Here is a 12,705-nt window from a genome sequence, read left to right as displayed (position 1 = left end):
GCCGTGCTGTTTCCACCTTGTTCACTGGGGTGCTTGTGCTTGGAACCCTGAGACGCCACGTAAGAAGACCAACTGCCACCAGGCCACCATGCGGTTTCCTCGATACTTTACTTGTAATATCCCACCTAGGGCCAGAAAGGATTTCAGCATCTCATTTTATGTAGCTTTTCTCTTTGTTTTAATTTTTTGAGGAAAATCACCACGCCTAAAACGTAAGACTCAAGGTATACAAATGTCATAGTGGCTCTTAGCATGATTGGGCTGTTTGCTTTCCAAAGCAGTCACACTGGTTGACACTGGTTTACAAAACTCTCACCCAGATCATGACGGAAGGCCTGTATTAGTTGGCTCAGGCTCCCACAGCTGGATACCACAGGGTGGGTGGCTTAAACCACAGAAATTTTCTCACAGTTCTGGAGTTCTTCACTGGAAGTCCAAGACCAAGGTGCTGTCAGGGTTGGTTTTTAGTGAGAACTCTCTTCTCGGTTTGTAAATAGCCACCTTCTCACTGTGTCCTCACACAGCCTTTCTTCTATGCACAGGCGATGAAGGCGATGACTCTTCCTCCTCTTACAAGGATATCCGTGCTATGGGATTATGGCCCCACCCTGATCACCTCCCTACAGGCCCTATCTCCAAATATAGTCACATGGGGGGTTAGGGCTTCAGTGTATAAATTTGGGGTGGGGGACAATTCAGTCTGTAACAGAGGGTATTTAAGCATCTTCTTCCCATTGAAATTTATTCCCATCTTGCCAGGTTTCCATTTGTGGGATTTGCCCTTCCCTGACCACTCTGAACAGTCATCCTCGGACACCCTGTGGAAACTAGCCAGGAACTCCATTCTGTTCTTTGTGCCAGTGCATCTGGGGCTCTCTCTTGCCCTCTAGATATTATGTCCTTTTTGAGTCGTGGCTCAGTGCCCCATGATCTGTACTTTCCAGCCCTTCCAGCTCCATTGGAGAGACCAGGGCTGACTTCTTGTGCTTTCCATCTGCTACATCTTTCTCAATGGGCCACATCCCTACCCCTTTGGATGGGGGATCCTCAGCACAACCCCAATGCCCCTAATGCCTGAACTAACCCAGCTTCATCTGAGATTAACAAGTGGGAACATCTGGCTACATTTTTTGTCTCTCTGTAGAATAAATCATCCAATGCCTTGGTCAGAATGATGGTGGCAGGGGAAGAGCAAACAAATCCTGACATCTTTTCAATAGGTTTGGTTTTTGTAGTGAGAAAAGCAATTCTGAAATGATTTTGAGAGGTATTTTAGAATTTAGTATACTAGTAAATATGCTGATTTTAGAGTTCTCACTTGATATAAAAATATCGGGGAGTACTAGAATGCAAATAGAGGTCTTGTTGTGTATGTATGTGTATATGTGTGCATATGAGCACACATAGGCCTTTTTGTGTGTACCTATGTGTGTGTGTATCTACATTTCCCAGCTCACTGGAAGATACTCTAGTAGCAATGAATACACCTGACACTCGGATTTGGTCTCATAGCATCCCCACTGAAAGGAACCAGTTCTTTGGAACTGGAAAATGGCTGATTTCAGGGTAGAAACAATTTGGGCTTGGAATATCTTACTATACTAAAAAGAAAAGAATTGTTCAAAAAGTGGAGGCATGTCACAGGGATACAGGAGCCTTCTTGAAGGGACTCTGATTGGCCACATCTGCGACAACTTGAGTGCCAAAATAACGAAGGATGGTCATAAGTTATAAAACTTGAAAAAAAACATTAAAAACACAGGAATCCATAAGTCCATTCTGATTGTAAGGACAAATAAATGGAGAGAAAGGAGGTGCTGGCTTGCAGCAGAATGCCCAGGGCTGGGTGGTGAGCCTGGAAGGAGGGCTGGTATTAGTTAGATAACCAACAACTCTAAAACCATCATGGCAAGAACCATCAATGGAGGATAAACTGGGAGGGGGGGGCATTTTGGTGAGAAGCAATGTATTTGCATTATCTTAAAGTGTCTCCCCACAGACTGCTTTATTAGCTAAGGGAAAAAGTAATCATAAGGTGGAGAAATTGGACAGCACTTTGAGCAAAGGAATCATCAACAGTAGTAATGTGGACCTCAGACACTCCCAGGTGTGTGTGGCGGGGGCATGAATCACAGGCAAGCAGGGGGAAATGTTCACATAGGTGGGGTTGGATAATTTTTCTGTAAGTCTGAAATCATTTCTAAATAAAAATTTAAAAATATAAAAAGGAAGTTAAAAATTGAGCTACCCTATGATCCAGCCATTGCACTACTGGGTGTTTACCCCAAAGATACAGACGTAGTGAAGAGAAGGGCCATATGCACCCCAATGTTCATAGCAGCAATGTCCACAATAGCTAAATTGTGGAAGGAGCCGAGATGCCCTGCAACAGATGACTGGATTAAGAAGTTGTGGTCCAGGGGCGCCTGGGTGGCTCAGTCGTTAAGCTTCTGCCTTTGGCTCAGGGCGTGATCCCAGAGTCCTGGGATCGAGCCCCACATCAGGCTCCTTCGCTGGGAGCCTGCTTCTTCCTCTCCCACTCCCCCTGCCTCTGTTCCTTTCTCTCGCTGGCTGTCTCTATCTCTGTCAAATGAATAAATAAAAAAAAATCTTAAAAAAAAAAAAAAGAAGTTGTGGTCCATATATACAATGGAATATTACTCAGCAATCAGAAAGAATGAGTTCTCAACATTTGCTACAACATGGATGGCACTGGAGGAGATAATGCTAAGTGAAATAAGTCAAGCAAAGACAATTATCATATGATTTCTCTCATCTATGGAACATAAGAACTAGGATGATCGGTAGGGGAAGAAAGGGATAAAGAAAGGGGGGGTAATCAGAAGGGGGAATGAAGCATGAGAGACTATGGACCATGAGAAACAAACTGAGGGCCTCAGAGGGGAGGGGGGTGGGGGAATGGGATAGGCTGGTGATGGGTAGTAAGGAGGGCACGTATTGCATGGTGCACTGGGTGTTATACACAACTAATGAATCATCGAGCCTTACATCGGAAACCGGGGATGTACTGTATGGTGACTAACATAATATAATAAAAAATCATTAAAAAAAAAAAGAAAAATATAAAAAGGCACCACCATCTAGCTGTGCACTAAAGGAGACCTCAGATGGGAAATGGACAGATGGAGAACCAGGCTTTCCGATAATGAAGGACCCATCAGCGGCCCTGAAGCTGAAAGCAGGAACACCTCAAGTGTTACCTCCCTGCGGCAAGAGAGGCAAGCTCATGCGTTAGGCTGGGAAGAAGAGTTCAGAGGGCAAATGTAGGTTTTAAAGAAAAAATTACCAGAGCCACACCCAGCTTAGGATGGGAGTGCTGAGGGGCACGATAGTCCCAGACCGTCACACGTGACTGGGGCCACGAGATCATGGCCCTCCAAGGACACACGAGTGGAACTGATGTGTGTCGTCTCCCAGCTAAGCAACTGCAGCTTTCCCCCACGCGCTCCAGTCCAGTGGAAAAGAGAGCCTCCACAGGGACATAGCCTGGATCCCCACGTCACTGCACGGAGCAGAGCTCCCCTCCCATCCACACACAGGCAACAACAACACATACGAGACTGTCATGTGAGTGCAAGAAATAAATCCTTTATTACGTTAAGCATCTGTGATTTGGGCATTGTTACAACAGACTGCCTGCTCTGACACCATGACAGAAAGAGGCACCAGTTTATCTACAAGAAGCAGTTAAGAGTTTATTATGCTCAGGCAACAGAAACAATGCTGTAATCTGAGATTAAATGCAAAAATCGAGAGATCACCTTATGTAGCCCAAGGAGTCACGTTCCGCTTGCCCAGGCAGACACATCTCATCAATCTTTACTGGTGTTTTCAACCTGCTCTGATCGTGACCCTCCACCCCCTGAGTAAGAGATGCATCTTCCAGCGCAACCAGCTCTCGCATTTAGATATATAGCTGAAAAGTTTCACAAAACAATATCTGCCTTTACTACATGACGAATTTTTACCTATTTAATTCTATTTCATTGTTTTGTTATGCTGGTGGCCACCCACTAATTTGATTTCACAACTCACTAATGCGCTGAGACGCATGGTCTGAAAACACTGCGTTACTAGGCTCCAAGCATTTCTGTGATCTTTGTTAAGCCGCTCCACACACGTACACACGTGCGTTAACTAGGAAACAGTTGGATAATGAGGATTCAGAAGTGAACTTAACATCAGGTGTTTACGAAAGGACCAAAGAGCTTCAGCAGAAGCTCTGGAGAGCTTGAACAGACGGAACAGAGACAAGGCTGACTTCGGCAAGAGCTGGCAGGTCACACACTTTAAGGCAACTCTACACTTTGCACAATGACAGATGTTCCAGTGCGCGGGTGGTGCTAAAATGGCTATGGAAGAAAGGGGAATCTTCGTTCACACCTGACAGCTCGAGCTTGCATGTGGGCATCTGCATGGGTGTGTTTACAAGGAGACGAGGGCTTCCCGAGGTTCTAAGTGCTTTAGCCACATTAGCTCATTTAGAAAACACAGACTCACGTCCACACAGACACTGCAAGAAGCCACGCAAGGGTTTCGAAGGAGCGGGATACGTTACTCGGGAATCCTGGGCAGGCGAAGTTGTCCTCTAGGGACACTGAGAACAAAGTGGCTCATCTCTGTGCCTCCGAGTGCGCAGGGAAAACATCACCTGCCACACAGCCCGTGCGCCCACTGAGCCTCCCACCGGCATGGGCTCCACACGCAGCAGGGTGGGGTCCCAGGGCCCTCCCCAGTGCGTAGATTTTCTCTTTCTCATGGGTCTTCTGGTGCTCAGCAAGGGCTAGGCTGAAGTGGAAGGTCTTCCAGCAGCCCTGGCATGCATACAGCTTCCTGCCACTGTGGCTTCTGAGATGATCAATGAAATGTGAGATCCACGCAAAGGTTTCCCCACACTCGCTGCACGCGTAGGGCTTCCCTCGGGACAACCCAGCCTCATCGGCAGCAGGGCAGCCTGCAGCAGAGCTATCCTGGTCCTGCCTGGCCAGGGACCCTGCGCTGTCGCCAGCTGCACCAGGCTCCCTTACATGGCACGGCGGCTGGTTGCTCATACTGGAGACACACTCGGGGCCCTGCCCACCCACATCCTTTGGGCGGGGCCTCTTTCTTCCAAGGCCTTGGTGTGGGGTGGCTGACGTTCTAGGCACAGTAAGGTTCTCCCCAGCTGTGCCCCTGTCGTGGGCTGGCTCCCGGATGACAGACCGCCTGTGAGCTATGGTGACAGGGCTTGGTTCCCCCTCCTGAGGATCCAGAGCTTTCTGCAGCTGCTCTTCCTCCTCTGGGGCAGCACCCGTTAGGGGGCAAACGAGAATTTCCCTCGTGATCCTCTCCATCAGTGTCTCACACATGTTCTCTTTACCTTCCTGCCACCTCCTGCCACCTGAAACGAGGTCATGATGTGAGCAGTCCCAACTCCCGGGACTCAGAAGGAACCTGCCAATGTGGGCAGTAAAACTAACAAAAGGCGCAGACCAGCGACTGTGAGACGGGGGAGGATGGAAAGCCAGAGCATGGGGGAAGCGGGTGACGACACGGGGAGTGCCTGGCATAAACACCATCGGTCAATTCCCTCCACAAACCCAGGGGCAATGGATTCAAATAAGATCACTCAGAAGACTGCCATGTGTCCCCCATCTGTTCTCCCTTCTTTGGCAGTCCCTGAGCTCACGCCTGCCTGCCTGAAGACAGTCACTCCCAGCCTGTCTTGCAGCTGAAGTGGCCATGTGACTGAGTTCTGGCCAATGGGATGTGCGTATAAGTGTGAGGGGTGGGGAGAGGTCTCCTCCTTCCTGCAGCTGGGGATGTGAGCTGCAGCAGCCACCCTGAACCATGCGTGAGAAGACACTGGCAATGGACCCATGAGCTGCGGGGAGCCTGCATCCTCACCAGGAAGGGCCAAATGAGCCCTTGTGCGGTAAACTAACATGTTACAATGGGGGCCCGCAATGAAGCATGTCTCCTGGGATTCAGGCCCTTGGGAAGTGCCCCCACCACACACACACACACACACTCTCTCTCTCTCTCTCTCACATACAACCCATACACCATGCACACTGGCTTGACCACGTGACCTACTGGGGCCTATGGAACAGGAAGCACTTGTGATGCAAAGGCTTACAAAGCACCCAGACGATGGTGCTTACCCTCCTGGAATGCTCCCTCTACGAACCTCACTGCCATGCTGTGAAGAAGCTCAAGTTAGCCTCTTGGAGAGGCAACGTGGAGAGTCCAGACTGATGGCTGCAGCTGAGCTCCCCCTCAAAAGCCAGCACTAACTGCCACTGGTTGAGTGAGACCACCCAGGGCATTTCGGCCTAGTCAAGCCTCCAGATGACTGTGGCTGCTACATGGCCCAGCAGCCACGACTAAGTTTTGGGGTTGTTACGCAGCAAGAGATTGTTAAAATAGCTGGATTCCTACGTCCTGCTCTGACATTTGGGGTGGGGGTGGCAAAAGTATGGGACACAGGGTAGGAGAATAGTGACGTCAAAGTTGAGGTCTTTGCGAGACCAGTGGAGCTGTGAGGAGCTTCCATCAGCCTCTGAAAGAAAGGCACACCCTCCGCCCTGGCCTGACAAGAGCTCTGGGACCTCACCTGAGAAGCTGCCTTCTGGTGGTTCTGTTTCAACCAACCGAAGTTCCTCTGTCTCCAGCCTGCAGGCATCATCAGGCTGGGCAAGCTGAAACCCTGAGTGGGATCAAAAAAACCCAAAAACTGAGACATTGAAACCAGACTAGAAACAGACAACACAGCATCCTCAAGTCTCACAGCCTGGCCAAGGTGGGTACTGCAGCCCCGATCCTTTCCTCTGCCTTAGGACACCCACCAAAGCTGCGCTGCTTGGAGCCCTGGAGAGCTGGGGGCTCCCAGAACACTGGGGAAGGGGTGAAGAAGAGGGTCCACTGAGGAAGAGCTGGAAAGGCCAACGGGAAGTGGGGACAGTCAAGGGAGAGCAGTCGGGAAAGACCATAAAAACACAACCATAAAGAGCTCAGAAGTCTGTGTTGGGTGGGGCCTGTGCTGTGGGCAAAGATGTCCACAAAAGAGGGAAGACCCATGAAGGCCAAGAGGCTCCATGTCTGCACCAAGGAGGATGGGAAAGTCGACACACTGGGGCCAGGAGGCCTTTTTACATTTAGAAGTTTCAGGGCCTAGAGCAGAGGCTGCAAACTCAAAAGGCTAGGGCTCTGGCAGGCCTCAGATGTGTACATCGAGAAGGGTGGGGCCAAGGTGGGGACCCTGGCAAACTTATTCATGGTCAAATACGTTTAAAACACTATGGGGCCTTAACCAAAGCCCCACGTGGGAGTCGGAAACCCTTAGGCCAACGCTTTTGGAAGACGGTGGAGGGTCCAGCATGAGGCCCTGGGGACAGGTCTCACCCCACAGAAGCAGCTTCCGGAAGGTCTTCAGGTTTTCCTCCGCCGGGTCCAGGTGGCCCCACTCTCCGAGGTACAGAGGCACCTCTGGAAACGTCAACTTCTGAAACGGCAGCACCACCACAGCTGAGGCTTCCCATGCAGTGGAAGGGTGGACCCTTGGTCCCACGATCCCAGTGAGCACAATGGGGGTAGCACTATCCTGGGGGTACCCCCGACCACCATGTAGGTCCTAGACCTGGATCCCGGGTTAACACGAGGGCAGGGTTTCTTGGCCTCACAACTACGGACTTTTTTTTTTTTTTTTTTAAGATTTTATTTATTTGATGAGAGAGAGTGAACGAGTGAGAGCACAAGCAGGGGGAGCAGGAGAGGGAGATGCAGGCTCCCTGTTGAGCAGGGAGCCCGATGCAGGGTTTGATCCCAGGACCCTGGGATCATGACCCAAGCCAAAGGCAGATGCCCAACTGGCTGAGGCACCTAGGCACCCCAGAACTATGGACTTCTTTTGGCAGGGCCTGTCCCGAGCACTGCAGGATATTTCCTGACCTCTTCCCTCTGGATGTCAGCAGCACCTCCTCCCCCACAGAAGTACTGACAACCAAAGCTCTTTCCAGACACCACCCAATGTCCCCCGGAGGGGCAAAACCACCCTGCCTGAGAACCACCGCTGTAGAAGACCCCAAAGGCTCCTATTTCCTCCAACCCTGTACACCACACAGGCCCCAGGTCAGCACCCAAGGGACAGGGGGGACCAGGACAGCCATGCTCACTGCCCTCAGGAGAAGCAGTCACCATGACAAAGGCCACGGGGTCCATAAAGTCTCAGGGATGTGTCTCCTGGGCAGAGGAAAGGGCATGTCCAGGCCCAGAGTGCCAAAGGGCAGGAGGTATGGGAGTGGGGAGGAGAGCCGTGCCTAGCAGCAATGGTGCACCCCAGAAGACGTGAACAGTGCCCTAGTCACGGCTGGAGGAACAAGGGCCGGGGAGTTGCCACACACTGGGTTGGCGGGGAGCTGACAAAAAAAGGGAGCACCCGTCCGGTACTCCCAAGGAGGTAGTGGCAGCACTTGGGCCCCTCACTCTGATCCCAGAGACCTCTCCTTGCCTCATCCCTACCCACTGTCAGCCAGGCTCATCTCTTGGTTTCCTGGGGACGAATCAGCCTAGGTGTCCAGCCCTGGAACCTCAGCCCACCCCAGCTCCTCCTGTGGCAGCTGGTGGCATGTTAATATGGGGGGAGGCAGAGAGCCTACCAAGCTAGGGTGACAGATCCTCCTCCTTGGGAACAAGCCCTGTGAGCCCCTGGACAAGACAGACCCCACCCACCTTCGGCTCAACCTTTGCGGGCTTGGCCTCTTCAGTCTTCTCATCGCCAATGCACCCCTGTTCCAGAAGCACAGGGTCTGGAGTTGGACAGGCTGGGAGAAGGGGAGACAAAGCTGAGGAGACTGGTTTTACACAGCTGGGCAGCCCAAACCAATGACGGAGACCCACTGCCTCCTTTGCACAGGCCCCAGAAAGAGAGTGAAGAGTTCTCAGACTCAGAGGGAGGCCCGAGTGCTCATGTCACAGCAGGTCCCAAGCTCAAGGGACCCCATGACTGTCCTCAACTGACAGAGTGGAGCAAACCAAGAAGAAAGGAAGAAGCAGCTCAAGGTCAGTAGTGGCCCCAGCAATTCAAACTAAAGCCACAAAGTAGGTCACACTTTCATAGCCATTCGCTTGGTGGAAACCTTAAATAGCAATGACACGGTGCTGGCGCGGATGTGGGGAAACGGGCGCCCGTGTACACCGGCACCGTATGTGCTACAAAACTTGTACACCACCATGCAGAAACGTCCTTTGTCCAGTAACCCCACAGAACCCACCTACACAAACAAAACCTCCCACACCAGATAAAGGCCTGAGGACGTTTCGCAGCACATATGTAGAAAGAGGCAGAAACCTTCACGGCAGTAAATTCCAACTCCAGGACAAGGAAGGGCAGGTCCTGTGAAATGCCACGAAGGTAAGAAGGAGATGGCACTGGCTATCGGGCCACCGCCTGGAGGGGCCTGGGTGGGTGAAACGTTGCTCCACACACACAGTGTGAGCTCAGGCACAAATACATCATCTCCAGGGACAATGGCCACAAACCCTCTGAGCAGGCTCCTGGGTGAGACGTGTGTGCACGCTAGACACGTGCAGAAACACATGCCAGGGGCACCAACTGGTTTAGTTTTAGATGGCATGTGGGGTGGAGAGATTAATACTTTTTTCTTTATATCTCAGTGCTTTTCACTGTTAATAGTAAAGCATGTACAATTTGTATCTTTGAAAACAAAATTATAAATACTTGTCACATTCGCCAGAGCCTACAGAAAGAAATCAGCACAGACTTCCAGGCCTTGGTTACCTGGCCTCCCTCTGGCTCCCATGATAACCTGCAAGGAGCCTCCCTCCCACCCTCCCCCAACCAAACCCTGGCCCATACCCGCCCAAGGGCTAGCTGGTCACTCACAGGTGTCGGGGGGTGCCTGGGTCTCGCTGGGTTCCAGGTCTTCACTGTCCCTCATGGGTCCACCTGGTAATAACAGACAACAAAGGCTCAGCATGTGTCCCACCCTCCCCCTTGCTCAAAGCTGTGGACAGCCCCATGGAAGACTCAGCAGCACCCCTGCTTATACTTGACAGGACACTGTGCCCAAAAGTGAGATGTGCAAACAATCACCAGTAAACCTGCAGGGGGTCGGCATGGACATAGGCTTCTGACCCTGAGCCGAAGGTCCCCATCACCACCAGTCTGTAGGGTCCTGCCCTCAGATGTGGTAGAGACTCTGTCCACCCAGCCCCAGTGCTCCTCTTACCACCATACTGAGGAGGCAGAAACAAATGCCCAGAACATTTACTCAGTTTTTAAGGGGCTGGTTCCCCTCTGCTTCCTTATATGTGGAAGGCAGATGTGAGGGCAGGAGCCCAAGCAGCCTTCCTGGCCCAAGAGGCAACTCTGAGGATGATGCCACTCGTCAGGGTAGTGGGGCTGTATCCCCCACCAGCTCAGGGCTCCTCACCTCTGTGCCTCTTATACACAGGGGAACTCAACTCTCAGGTAAGCCACTGACTGGTTTGGGCTCCATGCTGTCAATTTTACTACTTCCACAGCTGACAACCCCACTTCCCATTTCTTCTACGGTCTGCTCTCCTCTGGGGTGGCTGCCTCACCTGGCTCATCTAGGGCCTTAGTAAGGTCCTTCACCAGGGAGGCTGCCTTCTTGCAGCTCTCAGGATGCTGTGCCACCACCCAGGGCCGTACTTTGTCAGGCAGGACACTCAGGAACTGCTCCAGCACCAGCAGCTCCAGCATCTGCTCCTTGGAGTGCACCTCGGGCTGCAGCCACTGGCGGCACAGCTCATATAGCTGGGCCAGGGCCTGGTGGGGCCCATCTGCTTCCTGGTAGATGAAATTCCGGAAATGCTGGCGGGAGAACTCAAGGTCCTTCCCAAGGACAGTCTTGGGGTCCTCCTGCTGCTCCTCAGCTGCTGATCCTAGCATAGGCAGTTCTGGGGGAGTTGGGGAGCTCCTGGGGGTGGCAAATGCCTTCTCCAAAGGCAACATCTTTCCAAACCTTCACTGGGAAATGTGACTAGCCAGGGACAGGGCACGTGTTGTGGAGGGCGAATTCAGGTAACTGCAGCTACAAGGGAGAGACAGCAGGAACAGCGGGATGCTCTGGGATCTCAGCCAGAATCCAGACCTGCACAGGACAGACAGAGATGCCCACAGAGTGAGAGCAAGCCATGGGGCATCCATATCAAAGGAGAACAAGCAGGGTCCCCTGAGCTCATCAGTCCCACCCACCACACCCAGAGTCCGTGCAGAATTATTTCCAAACAATCTGCTTGTTAAGTACCAGCAGGGTTCTACACTTGTATAGGTAAAAATTTACAGAAAAAATGGGAGGCAGAAACTCATTTTGTAAGAATGGTATTACCAGGATAAGAAAAAAAATCAGTCACAGCTAAAAGAAAAGTTATAGAATCACACTTTCAAAGATGTAAAGATCTCAAAACATTATGAAACTCATTCCAACAATGTATACTCAAAGCATGTGATATCATGCCAGATTTGGGTGTATACCAGACTTCCTTTCACCTTTGGAAGGGCTAGGTATGATGACTGTTTCTCCTATTAAAACAACTAAAAATTCAAAACACAGCTGACCCCTGAATCCCAGTTTGAACTGCATGGGTCCACTTAAGGTGGATTTTTTTGATAAATACAGTACAATACTGTAAATGCATTCTCTCTTCTTTACAATTACAACATTTTTTCTTCTTACCTTATTTTAAGAATACAGTATTTAAAAGGTATAGTATACAAAATATAAGTTAACAACTGATTATCAGTAAGGCTTCCAGTCAACAGCAGACTATTGGTAGTTAAATGTTTGCTAAGTTTGGGAAAAGTTATATGCAGATTTTTGACTATGCCCTAACCTTCAACTTGTTCAAGGGTCAACTGTAGATCAGTGAACAACCAGTATCTATTTCTGGAAATGGCACAGGACTGCAGACCTGGCCTGACCGACCAACAGAACCAGGTGGGAAGTATAAGAACTTGGCCAGGAGCAGAGTACCATGATGGGGGAGAGGAGAGACTGTGGTATTTAGGTCCTGGGAGTTCAGAGTCTGCTCGGCCCTCTCCTCACCCCCAGCTGATCCTGATGAGCGGTGGCATCATTGAGAGAAGCTAGATTCGGGATGTTTAGGTAAAACAAGCTTAGCGACAGAACCCGACAGGCCACAGCTGGCCAGGCCTCCAGCTGTTGGCTTCGGGCTCCCTGATGCTTTCACTGTCTGTGAGCACACAGGGACATAACTCCAGCTCCTCCCAGAACCTGCTGAGTCTGCACTTTTCCCTGTGTAACCAGAACATCCAAAGACCCCTCTGGGAGGGAGACATCCCACACAAAAGCTGCACCCAAACCCAGCGGGAATGCTCTTCTTGGCTCAATCACAGAAACCAACATTTTCTTCCAAACACGTCTGAGGAATTCAAGAAAATGTGTGTGATCACAGCTATGGTGAGGATGTTTTCTCAGCAACCCCACTTTTACAGAGAAAGCTGCAATGCAGGACCGGGCATCAACGACCTCCTCCAGGGAAAGTGAAGATGTGCTCTGACATTTCACCAGGGCATGGGGCCCAAGGACGTTGTAGCTGTGGGGGTATCTGATTCCATTTATATGGAGTGTCCAGAACAGGCAAATCCACACAGATGGAAAGTAGCTCAGTGTTTGCCAAGGGTAGAGGGGGTCAGAG

General features: G+C 50.9%; 1 protein-coding gene across 3 annotated transcripts in view; it reads right to left on the bottom strand.

Annotated features, from left to right (window-relative positions):
• Window positions 1-3,587: 3,587 nt before the first annotated feature.
• ZSCAN18 (zinc finger and SCAN domain containing 18) overlaps window positions 3,588-12,705 on the bottom strand; it is a 51,083-nt gene continuing 41,965 nt past the window's right edge. For all 3 annotated transcript variants that reach the window (XM_026489429.4, XM_026489426.4, XM_026489428.4), the window contains exons 2-7: window positions 10,606-11,138; window positions 9,905-9,967; window positions 8,731-8,822; window positions 7,405-7,504; window positions 6,617-6,709; window positions 3,588-5,401 (exon numbers count right to left, since the gene is read on the bottom strand). In XM_026489429.4, coding sequence (XP_026345214.2) covers window positions 4,635-5,401; window positions 6,617-6,709; window positions 7,405-7,504; window positions 8,731-8,822; window positions 9,905-9,967; window positions 10,606-10,999 — 1,509 coding nt within the window. In that variant the 5' untranslated portion in view covers window positions 11,000-11,138 and the 3' untranslated portion in view covers window positions 3,588-4,634. The remainder of the gene's footprint in view (window positions 5,402-6,616; window positions 6,710-7,404; window positions 7,505-8,730; window positions 8,823-9,904; window positions 9,968-10,605; window positions 11,139-12,705) is intronic.

The sequence above is a fragment of the Ursus arctos genome, unplaced genomic scaffold (assembly GCF_023065955.2).
Source record: "Ursus arctos isolate Adak ecotype North America unplaced genomic scaffold, UrsArc2.0 scaffold_19, whole genome shotgun sequence".
Lineage (NCBI taxonomy): Eukaryota > Metazoa > Chordata > Mammalia > Carnivora > Ursidae > Ursus > Ursus arctos.
The sequence above is the reverse complement of the archived record's forward strand: the minus strand, read 5'-3'. Positions and strand labels throughout refer to the sequence as shown.